The sequence below is a fragment of the Erpetoichthys calabaricus genome, chromosome 8, assembly GCF_900747795.2.
Source record: "Erpetoichthys calabaricus chromosome 8, fErpCal1.3, whole genome shotgun sequence".
Lineage (NCBI taxonomy): Eukaryota > Metazoa > Chordata > Cladistia > Polypteriformes > Polypteridae > Erpetoichthys > Erpetoichthys calabaricus.
Window position 1 is genome coordinate 29229699 of NC_041401.2, and position 17103 is coordinate 29246801.

Sequence of the window (17103 nt, forward strand, 5' to 3'; positions counted from 1 at the left end):
TTATAGTAGTCTCTAAATGTGTGCATTACATTTTTATGTTCAATGATTTTGTCTCCATCTGTGTTGGTGATTGCTGGGATTGTATTGTGAACTTCCTTTTTGTGGATTTGTTGAGCTAAGATCTTATTAGCTTTCTCTCTATGTCCATAGTAATGATGTCTTGATTTAAAAATGAGTTGTTCAGTTTCTTTAGTTGTTAAGAGGTTGAGTTCTGAATGCAGAGCCTGTCTTTTCCTGTGAAGAGCTTCACTTGGACACTTTTGTTTGATTTGTTTGGATATAAATTCTGTACAGTTCTCATCTGCTAATAAAAGTGGGTTAAGATGCCTTCTGCAAGATGAGTATGTGGGGCAAAATGATTTTAACTCCAAGATCAAAGAGGCATGGTCGGAGATAACAATGGCATCATACTTACAAGAATTAATCATAGGCAACAAATTGTTATCTACAAAGAAATAATCAATTCTTCAGTAGCAATGATGCACTGGTGAGTAGAAGGAATATGCTCTTGAGTTTGGGTTTAGAAATCTCCAGGGGTCTGATAAGTTGTGATCAGTTACAAACTGTGTAATTGTCTTTGCAGTGTTAGATGTCATTGCCCCTGTGGCAGAAGACCTACTGTATTTAGATCTGGATTTAAAACACAAGCCATTATAATTTTATGAGTGTTTACATTGGGAATGGATGCAAATATATTTTGGATGAACTGTTAATCTGTTATTATAATTATAATTATATTATATTTATTATTATAATTATATTATAATTATTATAATCCTTCTAACAATGGCACTTCCGTGGGTAACCTTAGAGCCCAGTGCTGTTTTTAATTTACTTATTACTTCAGGGTAGAATTTTGTGTCAGCGTAGTGCAGCGTTTCTCAACCTTTAAGTACAGTATTTGTAACCCAAGTTTTCATAACAGTTTTAATTGCGTCCCCCTAACGTTTTTTTGAAAGGAGCCTACTAATACCAATTTGTTCTTTTTTTAATTAATGATATATCATAGATGCATATTTTATTATACCTACTTAACTTTTATCGACATTTATCTAACTCTATATTTATTTTTCTAGTATCAGAATGTAGTTTAAGTTAATTTGTTTTGGTTTCAATAGATGTATTTTTTCACATTTTCCACAGTTTGAGAACCACTGGCGTAGTGTGTTCTTGATCTTTTACACTGATGACATGCAGATTCATCTTCAGACTTCTCTTTATGTCCACATGGCACTTGCCCAGTGCTTAGATGACCTATGAAAGTGGATATCTGAGAACTACCTGCAGTTAAATGTCAGCAAATCAGAAGCTATTTTGGTGGGTATTCCCTGCCAGATTAAAAACATCTACTGTTAAACGCATTGCCTTAGAGGCTATTTAATTCCGCTCTTCTCTCTTCATTTACAGATCACAGGGTCATAATTGTCTCCATATTTTATTTCAAACCTATATGTCAATTGCCTGCAAAAATTTCTGTTATCATTTAAAGAATATACTTAAACTTGGACCATTTTATTGACACATGACAATGAAAAATTGGTTTCATGCTTTTACTTCATCAACCTTGACTAATGTGATTCTTTGTTTGCTTACCTCACCTTTAAATCCATCCAGAATTTGCAGTATGTTCAAAATAGTGCTGCACGTGTACTAACAAATACACTGACATACAGTATATCCATTTAACCCTAGTTTCGAAAAGAAGATCCATTTTAAGAGTCTCTTCCTTAACTGATACTGCTTATGTGTATCTCCAGGAGCTGTTCTCCTTACAGACACTGACTAGTTCCCTTAGGTTTAGGTCTGCTAACTTCTTGTTTATTCTGCGGAAAAAGCTGTTCACCATGGGGGACCAGGCTTCTAGTTCAATTGGACCCAAGTTTATAGAAAAATGTTCCACAACCTGTTGGTACTTCAGCGTCTTTGACAGCTGTTAAAAAGCAATTCTAGTTTAGATTTTTATATAATAATAATACATTTTATTTATATAACACCTTTCCCATGCTGAAGGTGCTTAGGAGACTGGATGTTTGTGTGGATTACCTTTGATTAGCTGAAGACGTTCTCACAAGTTTGTTGGCATCTTTGAAATGTCTAGATGTGATTCTGTTTGTGTGTGTCATGATTGCATCTTATCCATGGATAGCTCTCAGTTAGAATCAGTAGCAACAGTCTGCCATTAATTTGAACTGAATAAGCACATCATAAAATAGTTAGAAGAGAATGATGAATATTGTTCTTTATTGTATCAAATAACAGCTCTTAATTTTTCAGAAAAGATTTGTAATAACAGAGATAACTGCAAAAAAATCATCAAAAATTCACCAGTACTCATTATACCAAACGTATTGCTAACAAAAATGAAAAGCTGTCCTATGGACTTGGGTGATATGACACTCCCTCCACCCCACAAGCACATACACACACAACTGCAGGATTCAGTTCACATCCCACTTGCACAGCAAAAGTGTGAAATAATCTTTGCACTTGTTTTTTGGAAAATGAATTCCCAAGTTTTCTAAGCAAAGAAATATATATATATATATATATATATATATATATATATATATATATATATATATATATGTATGTCTGTGTATATAATATACATGTGTATATATAACATGGAATATTTGAGGATTTTTCTGGACATATGTGTGTGGGCAGATCAGGTACGCTTTTACAGCAATGTGTTCTTCAGCCAAGTTTTCAACTTAAACAAATTAAACAGATCTCTTTTTATTGCAAGGAGTGAAAGCTGGTAGTGCATACTTTGTTTCATTTGTTTTGTAAATTGATCCATTAAGAAAGAGCACATTGTTATCATTAATAACTAGGGTTTGATCATTTTCCTCTTTACAGACATATTGCTTTCTAATTGCCACTGCATCGGCATATGTTTGCACACTTTTGTATCTCTCTGATTTCCACCCCCTCTACTTTTTTAGCCTATATCTTCTTTTGCCTTTTTCTAATGTCTTCCCTGCTGCAGAAATAGAGTAAACATTTAAATGGATAAGAGAGTGAATAAGGGTGGAGTGGGGAAATTGCGTGAAGAGACAGAAATTTTCTGAGTTAACCTTCCTGGGTTATTGAATGTAACTAAGAGGAGTCAGAATGTGAGTATACACCCTCAAAGGCATTCAGTTTTATGGGCATATTGGTTTCCACTCCATTCCTCTAAAAAATTCTTATTTTATAGTCCATCCATCTATCCCAAAATTGTTTGGTTGAAATGTGAATGATCATAGCATTCACACAGTAAAACACATCCTTATGTGAGCTAAAAAGTGACCCTCTAGTTGTGTTGCAGTTTTCTTTCATCACCCTCAGTTATGTTACCTTCTGGCTTCTTGGATTTTTCAAAGTAAACTTTATTGTCATCTCTTACCATATACAAGTACACCGAGAGACGAAATGATTAAGTTCAGCGCTGACAGTTTACTCATAGTGCAAATAATATAAGACTGGGTGCACCAACAGACAAAACCACACAATATACAGTTTAAATAGGCAATATGTCAATAAAATTAACTGCCACAATTACACAGAGAACCATTAAATGCAAGTTCCACAGATCAGTACAGTGACATGATAGATAAAGTGACTTGTGCCTAAACTGGACCAAGAGATTGTGATCTAAGATGTTAGGGTAGGGTGAAAGGCCACATAAATGTGAGACAGGAGGCTTCCTTGCTTCAACCACCTCAAAGTCTCTGCCAGGCCTTTATAGTTAGTGAAATGGTATTGTTAGCCCCTGTGAGGTACTCAGTTACAGTAGGTGCACACTGAGGAACTTGCCACTGTTTATAAACTCCTCAGCATTGCCATTGATTCAGACTGGGATGTGGTCAGGGTGTTTTATTTTTCCTAAAGTCAACAATTTAGTCTTATCAATGTTGAGCGAGAGTATTGTTTCAGCACCAAATGGACAGCTGTTCCACCTCCTCTCTATATGGTGACTCCTCATCCTGGCTTATCAAAGTTAGCACAGTCATATCAGCAAAGGAAGTCCTTCCTTTCAAGGACCTCCTTTCACAGCCCCACACTCACTCACTCAAGGGCAATTTAGAGTCTTGTATTAACCCAATCTTCACATTTTTAAGATTTTGAAGGAAATAGGACAAAAAAAACCCATAGAGCTGATGGCAACATGCAAATATTTAAATTGAGTACTCTAGACCTGTTAGGCAATTATGATAAATTCTGCACATATCAATTATCAGTAAATAAGTTGATTTTTATCTATCTTCAGTCCTATAAGTGTGGTTTAAATCTTACTTTTAATGTGTTTCTCAATTTTATAATAAGTGAAGAAATTCACAAAAGCTACTAATGCCAAGGTGGCACAGTGGAAAAGTGGTTAGCATCTTGCTTTTGATTTGTGTGTGTGTGTGTGTGTGTGTGTGTGTGTGTGTGTGTGTGTGTGTGTGTGTGTGTGTGCATGTGTGCGTGTGTGTGCGTGTGTGTGTGTGTGTGTGTGTGTGTAGTTACAAGTACGAAAAAAATCTAAATCCAACTTAAAAGCATCTCTACCTGAAATGGAACAGAACTGTGACTCCATGCACCATAAGAAATTCACACCCTACATATCACTTAAGAAAATAGATGTAGCAGTGTTACTCACCTACCAGAGAGTAGGCATGAGGAAAAAATCATGCAAAGCACATTTCAGGAGTGTTTTTTACACAGCCTTATTAATTATTTTTTTATATACATTACTATATTAAGATATGTTTTCTCTGCAAATTGCTTTATGATTCATCAAGTGTAAACTCTTTTGAGTCGTGTTCCATTGGCTCGACCAGTTGAAGCTTAGATGCCAAACATACCAAGCGTGCTGTCTGACTCAGACATGATGACTAAAAGAGCTTTATCAGATTTTGAACATTAGCCCTGAGGTGGCTATCTCCACTGGCCTGTTTATACAGCAAAAATGATCTCGCCAACCTGTCACTTTTTAGTTGTAGATGTAACCTTAACCAGTTGCAAAGGGCAAAACTGTGATATTTTGAAAATTTGAGATGTTGTAACATGAACATACACTTTTGCCAGTGTGCTTATTAGTACATAACAGCATAAATATCCAGACCTCCTGGAAAAGCATAATAAAAATCATGATATTGATAATGGAGATCTTAAAAATCAATATAAAAAATCTATTTCCATGTAACATACATAAACACTTACTGTACTCCAATAAAAAAAGTCAGCAAAACTAACTTGACATTAGGATAACTAATCTTAATAAGGCAGGAGTCCAGTTAAAAACAGAAACAGGGGCCATGATGGGCCTATAGGACTGAGCTTGAGAACTATTGTACTAGCACTTTGAGTAATGTCTAGGGCTGCATCTGATTGTAGTTCAGTTACGTCTTTTTGAAGACTTGAAAGCAGGCTTGCGCTGAAACGTTTTGGGTTTACTTTGTATTATTTTTTACATCATTTGTAAAATACCATTGAGTTAACCACATAATTGCTTCTGCATATTTCCTAGTGAGTACAAACTCATAAACATCCAAATCACTTCCAATGGCCTCATTTCTCTTATGTTGGACTTTGGTTAAAAATCTTGATCCAGTGGTGTGTGTTTAGCACATTGGTTTAGCACATTGGTTTTATCCACATGGGATTGCATTTTGAAGGAGTTCTGTCTTGTTTTACAGATTGTTTTGGAATTATGTTTGTGATATTCCTGAATCTGCAGCTCTAATATATTGTAATTAGGAAGACCAATAGTCTAAACACCCTCATCCCAGGTTAAGCAGCCTGCATTTACTGTCTGTTTCCTGGTCACTAACCTGCCTGAAATCCAATTTTACATGTTATGAAAATATCTTCTGGATACAGTAATTTCTAGGTGCAAAGCTAAAAAAAGTTTTTTTGGAAATTTAATCAAGCTACTGCATGTTCTACATCTTTTTTTATTTTGGGTAATATTGTATACAGCAGTAATTCCATTGTCAATTGGCTATAGTTCAACAATTAATTAATGGACAAATATGGTTGGTTTTCATGTACAGTATATTAATCAGCTTTTACTTTGTTTTCTGTTTACTTTAACAAATCTGTCTATTTATATGTACAAATTGTATATTTAGTCTTCTTCTTTTTCTCCTTCATCACTTCTCACTTCTATGTGGGGTCAATGTGCGCACACGTTCAGCCTTCTCCAACCAGCTCTGTTCTGCACCTCCTTCCCAGTCAAGCCTTTTTCCTTCAGATCTTCTTTTACTTTATCCATCCACATCTTCATTGGTCTCTCTCACTTTTGCTCCCCCTGTACTTCATTCCCATCACTTTTTTGCCCACATATCCATTGTCTCTCCTCATTACATGTCCATAACACTTCAGCTTACTTCTGTACTTTCTTAGAAATCTCTCCAACTTCTGTTCTACCTCTATTTGTCTCATTTCTTATTCTGTCCTTTTTTGTAACTTCCTACATCCATCTCAACATTCTCATTTCTGCCACATCTAACTTCTTCTCCTGCTCTCCCTTTACTTCCCATATCTCATCTCCATACAGCATTGTCGGTCTCACAACTGTCTTAAAAACCTTACTTTTAACTTTTGCCTTAATTCTTTGATCATGCAATACTCCTGATACCTTCTTCCAATTGTTCCATCAAGCACTGCACATCATGGGTTATCTCTGCATCTAGTTTTCCATCTTGGGCTACCTCTGATCCTAGGTATTTAAATTTATCCAGTGTTTTCAGTGGTTCTCCCTTCAAGCTAACTTCTGAATCCTGATCATTATTAAACCTCATATATTCTTTCTTCTTCCTGTTTATCTTCAACCCTCTATTATCCAAATCCCTTCTCTTTTCTTTCAACTTCCTCTCCACTCCCTCTTTTCTGGTGCTACACAACACAATGTTATCAGGAAAAGGCCTGCACCAGGTTTATCCCATGACTCAGTTCCTCCATAACCAGATCGCAGACGTAAGGACAATCCCTGCCTCAAACCTACTCTAACTGGGATCTTGTCTGTTACTCCAACACTGCTTTAACCCAAGTCTTCACTTCCTCATACATATACTGGACAATTCTCACATACTTCTCAAATTCCATATTTAGTAATATATAAAATTTATGCTTGCATTTTACCTGAGTACATTTCAGTGTGCTCCGTGACTGCACTCAGTGAAGAGTGGTATGTACAATAAATTGAACATTGAAAACAGATTATTAATTGGACCTACTTCTCCTAAATAATGAAGGAAAATCTTCATTCAAGAATGTTCAGAATTATTTAGGTTGATATAAAATAAAAATTTTATAGTCACTGATACAAATATGCATTTTGTGTCCTCGTATGTTACAAAGCCATACAGATTAAGTTAATGGACCACTCTAAATTGGCTCCTTATGACCAGGTGTGAATATATTTGTGATTGTGCCCTGTGATGAATTGGCAGCCCTTCCAGGGCTAATTCCTACCTTGTGACTAGTGTTGATCAGCAAAATTCACAAACATATTTTTTGCAGCAAATATGCTGCCTTTGCTGGTGACCTTGCTTTTCAAGTATTTTCCTGGAAAAATCACCATGTGGTCAGCTCTGGACAAACTTTTTTTTTCCCCCAATACCACAGATGCTTTGCAAGGCCTAGCGAGACATCAAAGAGCTGTAGCAGCCAAACACAGAACTTTCCCAAATTCATACTGTAAACAAACTTCACCTCACATTTTACATTGCTGCCTGAACACACTTGTGTTGTCACTCTTGATACTCCATGCATTACATCTTGAGAGAAGTCTGATGATGACTTTTATTATAAGCTTTTGTAGATATTCTTTAAATTATCTCCCATTGGAAATAAATATGGCTCCATAAATCATAACTACATAAAATAATAAAAAAAATACTTTGCAAAAGTTATAGAAGGTGTTGCTGTTTATATAGTCGTTTTGTGGAGAAACATTAATGAAAACAGTTAAAATATGTCTGTGAGAGAATGGAACAGAAAGAACACAGAACCTTTTATGACTATTCTTTACATATACTGCATATAATTATACAGAAGTTATATATACATTTTGAAAGTGGTAAATTGTTTATGTGTCCATGGTACCAGAGAGTGTGGTGAAGTGTTACAAGTTGGTTGGGCATGCAAGTAAGAATTTCACTGTACTGTGCACATGGGACAATACCACTGTACTACTGTAATACTACTGCCAGAAAAAGCTGTCAGTTGTCAAGCCGCACTTACAGGGATGTGATGCTTTAAAGCAAATTGTATAAGAGACTGCTAAAAATAAAAACAGGATGTACACTATGGATTTATGCTTTGCTACAGAAATCTCATTTTTTATTGCGTTTGCCAAATGAAATACAGAGCAATACAATTATCTTCAATCAGTCTAGTCTACGAAGCAGGCATCCTTTAAAGTTATTGCATTAATATACCGCCCTGCCCAGGGTTTGTTTCCTGCCTTTCGCACCTGTGTTGGTTGGGATTGGCTCCAGCAGACCCCCGTGACCCTGTAGTTAGGATATAGCGTGTTGGATAATGGATGGATGGAGTTTATAATGATGCTTTGAATGAAACCTGCAACCATTTAAAGTCTGGCATGTATACTTCATCAACTTCAATTATTTTAAGGCTGGCTTTAAATTAATTTCATAGGTGAAATAAATGGTAAGTTCCAACATCTTTTCCATTTAAAGCTAAAGTGTAACATAACATTTTTCCAAAAATGATTAAGGCAAAAGAGATTCATTTCATTTACACCTTTTCCTTATAACACTGCTTTTAATATGAAGATACTAATTATGTGTGATTCTGTAAGTAAGTTCACGGGATGCTGACCTGGGCCATGTTGTCGTAGGGAGGTGCAGCCAAATTTTATTTTGGTACATGTTTTGATGTAGAAAAGCATCAAGCTCTCTCCATAGCAAACCTTGCATTGCATAGAACCCACCTGTCTGAACTAATTCAAAATATTTAATATTTAGGTCCTTCTCTAGCTTTTGGTTTATCATTTTTATTCAGTTTGCTTATCTATCTATGTATCTCTCTTAATTTAAATATTGCTGTTTTAAAGGAAAAAATGACATCTTTGGAGAAATGATCCACCTGTATGCGAAGCCTGGAAAATCAAATGCAGATGTTCGAGCATTGACATACTGTGACCTGCATAAAATTCAAAGAGAAGATCTCCTGGAAGTTCTTGACATGTATCCAGAATTTGCAGATTACTTCTTAACAAACCTGGAACTCACGTTTAACCTCCGAGATGAAACGTCAAAGGTGTGCTGCCCTTTCGTGTTACGAACATGATTGTTTCATGATATATTTTTTACATATATTTCTTATTGATGAACTACCTAAATATGGAATGAAGTAAGCCATTAAATGATAAAATTAATGAGAGGCATCGTAACAATACTAATCTATTTTTGTACGTTTTTTGTATGAAAAACTGTGTTTTTCCAAATCAAGCCATATTTGCATACAAGTGCTGAAATCAGGGTACTAGCTCTCCTGCTGCACTGATATTTGAAATGTATTGTTCCTAAAGAATTTTTATGTTTAAATTATCAATCCTCTTATCAAGGCCCTCAATGACTATCCACATGTGTAGAAATGGTGCTGTGCAGTAAGGTGTAGGCTGAATGTGAGAGAGAGCTCATCTGACGTCACCAGGAAGTGGTCTACTTTGCATTGTTTACAGACAGCCACTGCATGAACAGCATAAGGAGTTCTCTTTTAGCTCACACTATAGGAAACTGCTTTCCGAGGACCTTTGTAATCCAAATGTTGTGCATTCAAGGCTGACCAATGGCAGTTACCACAGTGCAAAACATGCAACCTGGGATGGATTTGGGTGTGATTCTGCAACAACACAATGTCTTTCAACCATAAAAACTAAAAGAAACAAATATACCTTATACAAATATATCTCTGAAATTAGGATGATTACAGTGCCCAAGATTCTCCTTTTTGGGAGATCATACATGCCCTGACCTGGCATATGCTCTCATATGCTCACGGTCTCACAGGAAATCAGCATGGTTTTGTTTTTGTGCAGTTCAGCCCATTTTTAAAATTAAAAAGATTCAAAAGGATAGTAGGACCGCTAAAAGACAGGTGGAGAGAAATATTGTAGAAAAGGAGAAAGATGGTCCAAAGTAATTCCTTCAGTATTTTAGTGGTAAAAGAACATTCAAGTTAAAAAGTAAGAGAAACTACTAAGGAGTTACTTAGTGACTTAAAAACTGCAGAGGAAGTTCTGCTAGGATTACATCGACTGAAATCTAGCACATTACCAGGACCAGATAACATTTATCTCAAGTACTTAAGGAAGTTAGTGAGCATATGTATATATATATATAAACCTTTGGCACATATTTTTCAAAAATCTCTGCACAATGGGGAGATTCCTAAAGACTGGAGCCTATTAAATATTATCCCATTGTATAAAAAGCATTATAGTAAAATTAATGGAAGCAATTATTAAGGAAAAGATCAGCATTGACAACAAGCAGGTTGCGAAGCATTGTGCTGTGGCCAACTACAATAGCACAATGGGCAGCGTAGATCATGCAGATCAAGAATTGACTTTCTATCTCATTATGCAGAGGCAACAAAAGAAATACTACAAAAAGATATTTCGTCATCTGGCGGAACAGTGCATTTGGAATGCATTTGTCTTCTGCAAACAAAAAGATGGTGAAACTGTATCTCAGGTAAACTTTACATGCCAGCATGTAGAACAAATCATTGCCACACATCCACTGTCCACACTACAGTTAAAGAGATGTGGTCGAGCCAGCACATCGCAGATCAGTCCAGAGCGTCTTATTGGTAGACATTTTATTGATTATATACTTCCAACAGAAAAAATACTAACTCCAACTTGTACCTGTGCAGTGTGCTGTTCAAAAACTGATAAATCTGGAAAGGAAATCCGAAAAGAAGCAAGCTATTATTGTCCCAACTGTGATGCTGGATTGTGTCTTTCACCGTGCTTAAGATTTACCACACAAAGGACTCATTTTGAGATTGTATACTGTTTTGGCATAATTAGTAGTATTATTATTGCTATTTATTATTATTGTTCATTTCATATTATTAGTTTTATTCATCATTACTATTATTATTTGCATCATTATTATACTTTTGAGATTTAATGAAAATGTAATTTTTCATGCAAAAAAAATGCAATGTTTTTTACATGTTTTTTTTTGGAATAAAATGCAACACTAAGGAGGTTAAACTGCAAAGATTCAACTGCTTCAGTCTTTCCTCATTACTTATATCCTGAAGTCCCAGTCTAGTTGCTCTTCTTAGGACTTTCTGTTTTGCTAATATGGAGACCAGAACTTAGCACAGTATTCCAGGTGATATGCCTTCAATGCATTGTATAACCACAGAATAATAATAATAATAATTCATTACATTTATATAGCGCTTTTCTCAGTACTCAAAGTGCTATCCACACAGGGAGAAACTGGGAAGCAAACCCACAATCTTCCACAGTCTCCTTACTGCAAAGCAGCAGCACTACCACTGCGCCACCTGTGAGGACAGAGTCCCTTCCATTCCATTGACGTGCACTCTGCACATTGTGCTATGTGCCCCAGCATCCTCTTTGTCTTGTTAATTGCTTCTGTCAGGATGTGATGAGTGGCAAGTCCACAATGAGTCCCAAGTATTTCTAATAAGGTGTCATTTCAAGTTTCAACTATATCTATTAACATAACGCATTAATATAATATAAATACTATATTGATCATGTATTTAGAAAAGGAAAGTAACAGAGATAGAATTTTGTGGATCCCTTCTAATTAAAATTAAAAAAATGTCTATAGGATAACCCAAGCTATTGGAGCAAGTCTCATATTTGGTAACAAAGTGTTTTCTACTCCTGCATTAATTGATTAAAGAGACATTGCTATCACACATGTAGTTACTGGTTCTGGTGGAAGTAATTACACTTTACCAACATTTATGTTTTAAAATAAAAATTCCATCCATCCATCCATTATCCAATCCGCTATATCCTAACTACAGGGTCATGGGGGTCTGCTGGAGCCAATCCCAGCCAACACAGGGCACATGGCAGGAAACAAACCCCAGGCAGGGTGCCAGCCCACCACAGGGCTAAAATAAAAATTAACATATGCAATTCTATTCATGTATTTACTACATAAATCTGTCTACTGCCTAATCTAATTACTTCATTCTAGAGGGGTGAAATCCATTTCAGCACCACATGGTACTAGGAAGGAACCAACCTTGGTGGTACATTAATCCATCTCAGGGTTCACTCATAATGGGCAAGTTTATATTTAAATAACTTAACATGCATGTCTTTGGGATGTGAGAGTAAAGCAGTAGTAGACAGAGAAAAACTCAGGAGGAAATGGGAAGAAAATCACTATAGGGAATGGAACCTAGTGTCATGAAAACTGAGAGGTGGCATAAGCAGTAACCACTGCACTACCAAGTCATGCCACATCACTCACCATAATGTACAGTATTCAAAGACATTTATTCCATAGTCACTTTATTAAGCTCATCTACCACAGCTTTGGACCTCATTTTGTTTCCAAAATAAAACAAATTCTCTCAGGCATGGATTTAAAAAAGGCTAGAAATGTTACTTAGAGATTTTGGACCACACTGACTTGATAAAATCACAAAGTTATTGTAGTTCTCTCAGCAATACATTCATAGCTGTGAATCTCCTGTTTCATCTCATCCTAGAGATACTCTGCTGGATTAGGATCTGGGGACTGTGACTTTGCCCACAGAACTATGGCTCACTGGATATTTTGTTAGTCACGCCATTCTTTATAAACTCCACAGACTGTGGTGTGTGAAAATCCTAACAGGAAGTTAATTTTTTTTCCTACTCTTCCAGTATTTAGACCCTTTCTTTGTTCTCCAAACCACATGTCAGTCTGAGAAAATGACTGTGCCTCATTGAAACTGAGGTGGCATCAGCAGTACACAGTACACCAGCCGCTCAGTCTAGCATAAAATGTACATGCATAATATAGCTCACCATCTATAGGGTAGAACATCTTTTTGCCTACAGAACAAATTAGATTCTTTGAGGCATGAATTCAATAAGTTGGGGATTTTAGCCCATGCTGGATTATTAGCATCATACATTCTCTGCAGATTTTTCAGACACAAAGTTATGCTGTGACTCTCCTGTTTCACTTTATCCCAAAGGTCCTCTGTTGGATTGAGATCTGGGGACTGTGTGGCCACTGGGGTCAGCTGTAGTCCTTGTCTTGTTTGTGAAAGCAGCTTGACAAGATGCATGCCTTGTGACTTAGCACACAATCCTACTGGATGTATCCAAATGAAAAACGATAAACAGTGACTGTAAAAGGATGCACATGGTCAGCAACAATAGTTAGATACACTATGGCATTGGAATGATGCTCAATTAATATTAAGAGACAGGCATAAGACACCATATATATCAATTTTGTAAAGCTGAAGAGGTGCTTAGAAAGTACTTTATACAGTTGCAAAAAATATATAAATATATATAGCAACAGACTTCCCGCTTCTCAACTTTCAGAGTTGCAAGTTGCCCTTCATTTTCACATTGTGATAAGCTAGGAAAGTAGTCCAGTTGTAGAACAACAGGGTTGTTAATTGTCTGACATAAAACTGTTGAATTACAGTACAATTGACCAGGGTTATCGTGAACTAAAATTTGTCTTGGCAACATCTCATGCATGGCAGGAATCAGTTTTGGATGGCATGCCAGTTTATTACAGAGCATGCTCAATTAAACACTCATGGGGCCAATTTAAAGTCAATTTAGCTGTTATCTAGACCGGGAGAAAGCATACTCCAGCATGGGGATTACATGTATACTGCACACCGGCAGTGGCTAGATAAAGAACCCAGGTCAGCTGAGCTGAGCCACCCTGCAAAGAAATCAATATCATACTCACAGGGACTGATATAAGAAAATCTGCCTAATGAAAATGCTTACTTGCCAAACATTTGTTTCCAGCAAGTTCATTAGACAAACTTATACCGTATCTAACCATATACTGTATTTAGACTACTTCTGTTTAATACAGTATTATTATTATTTTGTTTTGGTTCTTTTCAAAACTGACAGATTTATTGTTCAGTTGTTTTACAGCTATTTATATTCAGCTTTTTAATAAAGGAACCACGTTCACATATTAGAATGACACATTAGGGGCTCATTCATTTAATAATGCATGTCTATATTTAATAAACTGTACACCTTTGGCAGTAATCATCATTGTGGAGTAGTATATTAAGAGTTTAACTCCAGCCTCCCATAGTTCTTTTTATCTTATCTCATTATTTGAAAGCATTGATCCTGGTGAGGGTCACAATGACATCAGGCCAAGCAGATCAGTCCAGACTTCCTGGTCCCCTGCTACAGACCTCAGCTGTTCCTGGGAAATTCCCAAACCAGCCAAGAGATATAATCCCTCTGGCATGTTCTGTGTCTTCTGCAGGATCCCTACCCCGTGGAATGTACCCAGGGCGGCTCTAGGGCATACCGCCTATGGGGCATTCTTACGATATGCCCAAGCCACCTCAACTGGCTCCTTTTGATCCGGAGGAGCAACAAATCTATTCTGAGGCTCTCCCAAATTGTTGTGCTTCTCACCCTACCAAGCCACCCTGCGAAGAAACCGCAGATCTGCCACTTGTACATGCAGTCTCATTTCAAGCAGTAAACCATGAGTTTTAGTCTTTAGACTCAGCTCCCACTTCACCACCACAGTCTGGTTCAGTGCCCCCGGAACAGCTGACACTGTTACAATCACGCTTCCATTTTCTGTCACTTGTGAACAAGATCCTGAGATGCTTGAACTCCCCCACTAAGGGCAATTGTTCCCCACCTCACGGAGAGAGCAATCCACTTATTTCTGAGTGAAGACCATGACCTCTGCCTTGGAGACACCGATCCTCATCCCAGCCACTTCAAACTCAGAAGTGAATTGCTTAAGTGCATGCCGAAGGGCTCAGAAAGCTTAAGCAAAGAGGACAAAATCATCTACAATATGCAAGCTTTCAACGCAACTCAGGCAAGAAGGTGCCTGAGTTGGCTTGAAAGCTTGCATATTGTAATCTTTTTAGATAGCCAATAAAAGGTGTCAACACATAAAGCAACAATGCTATCTCTAGCTTCCCCACCTGGACATCCTCACGTCCTTGGCTGCACCTTGATATCCTGTCCATAAAAACTACCAATGAGAGTTGTGGCAAGCCATAGCCTTGATGAAGTTCAACGTTCACACTGAACAAATTTGACTTAACAATAAGCATTTGGACACAACTGTCACTGCATTAATGTTCTATCCTGAATTTCAAACGGTATCTCATGAGTGAATGGGTGTATAAATTAGTCTACTGGTATTTTACTTTCCTCCATGGTCTACTGACATTAATTTCTTCTGCCTTTTGGAGATTTAAGCTTCCGTTACTATCATTCTCATCTTGGAGAACATTAGATACAAAAAGTACAGACATTATTATATATATTCATTTCTTACTGCCTATTTACAGTTGTGCTCATACATTTACATACTCTGGCAGAATTTGTGAGATGTGTACCATACTCTAAAGAAAAGATGACTGATGACTGACAAATGACACTTCATTTACTTTGAATGGAATCCAAATTAAACTGTAAGGCATCACAGGATAACATACCCATTAAACAAAACATTGTAATAAGGAAAATAGTGAAATGGTCCCTGTTCAAACGTTTGCATACCCGTAGTTCCTAATACTGTTTATTGCCCCTTTAGCATCAATGATGACATGCAGTCTTTTGTGATAGTTGTGGATGAGGCCCTTAATTTTCTCATGCTGTAGAGCTGCCAATTCTTCTTGGCCAAAGGCCTCCAGGTCCCGTAAATTCTTGGGTTGTCTAGAATGACCTGCACGTTTGAGATCTCCCCAAAGTGGCTCAATGAAATTGAGGTTAGGAGACTGTGATAGCCACTCTCCAGCACCTTCACTTTTCTCTGCTGTAGCCTCTGAATGATAAACTTGCTGTAGCTCACACATCCCCAGAACATCAGAGATTCATTTCCATGCTTCACAGTAGGGATGGTGTACCTCTGTCATCCTCTCCAAACATAGTGTTTATGGTTGTGACCATATATTTCAATTCTGGTCTTTTGAGGCATGTCTAGATGCTTTTTGGCACATTGTAAGTGGGCTCTTTTGTGTTTTTGGCACAGTAAAGGCTTTTTTTTGCAACTTGACCGTGCAGCCCATCTTTGTTCAAGTACCTCCTTATTGTGCATCTTGAAATACCAACATCACTTGTGGATTTTTCTTGATAGCTCAACAAATGATCCGGACAGTTGTGGCTGAAATCTTGGTTGGTCTACCTGACTGTGACCTGGTAACAACAGAACTCCCAACTTTCAACTTTTTTATCAGAGTTCGAACACTACTGACAGTCATTTTCAGATTTCAAGATATCTTTTTATATTCTTTTACTGATTTATACAAATCAACAATTTCTTGGGAGTCCTTTGGCAGTTCTTTTGCTTTCCCTTGGCCTGGTATTCAGCAAAGTCAGTGCAGCTCTGAATGAATTTAAACTGACAATTTATACACAGACACTGATTGCAATCAAAGAGGTCACAGGTGTGGACACTGTCCCTTAATTACCCTTAATTTGAACCCATGTGTGTGTCAACTTGTGTGTACATTATCAGCCCCAACATTCAAGGGTATGTAAACTTCTGGCCCAAGGTAATTTCAGTTATTTTTATGATTTAAAAAGGGCACACACAATTATGTGATAATAAATTACCTCACCTGAGCACATTCCCTAATTAAAAGGAAAACTTTCTGCATGATTACTTATATTTTCCAAACAATAGCCAATATTTCACAGATTTTGCCAGGGTATGTAAACTAATGAACTCACTGTATTTCAGATATATGTGTACATGTGTGTAAAAGCTGCAGTGTTTAATTGTCTGAGATTGTGTCTGTTACAGTTTTATATTGTTCGGCATTGAGGATTTAGTTCCCATCCAGTTGACTGAGTGGACCACGTATCTACTGCATGTCTCAACATTCATTTTAACTGCCCAACCCCCATTACAA

At 37.0% G+C, this 17103-nt stretch overlaps 1 protein-coding gene across 3 annotated transcripts in view; it reads left to right on the plus strand.

Annotated features, from left to right (window-relative positions):
• LOC114655421 (potassium voltage-gated channel subfamily H member 7-like) overlaps positions 1–17103 on the plus strand; it is a 431541-nt gene that overhangs the window by 361814 nt on the left and 52624 nt on the right. For all 3 annotated transcript variants that reach the window (XM_051931419.1, XM_028806393.2, XM_051931420.1), the window contains one exon: positions 9053–9258. In XM_051931419.1, coding sequence (XP_051787379.1) covers positions 9053–9258 — 206 coding nt within the window. The remainder of the gene's footprint in view (positions 1–9052; positions 9259–17103) is intronic.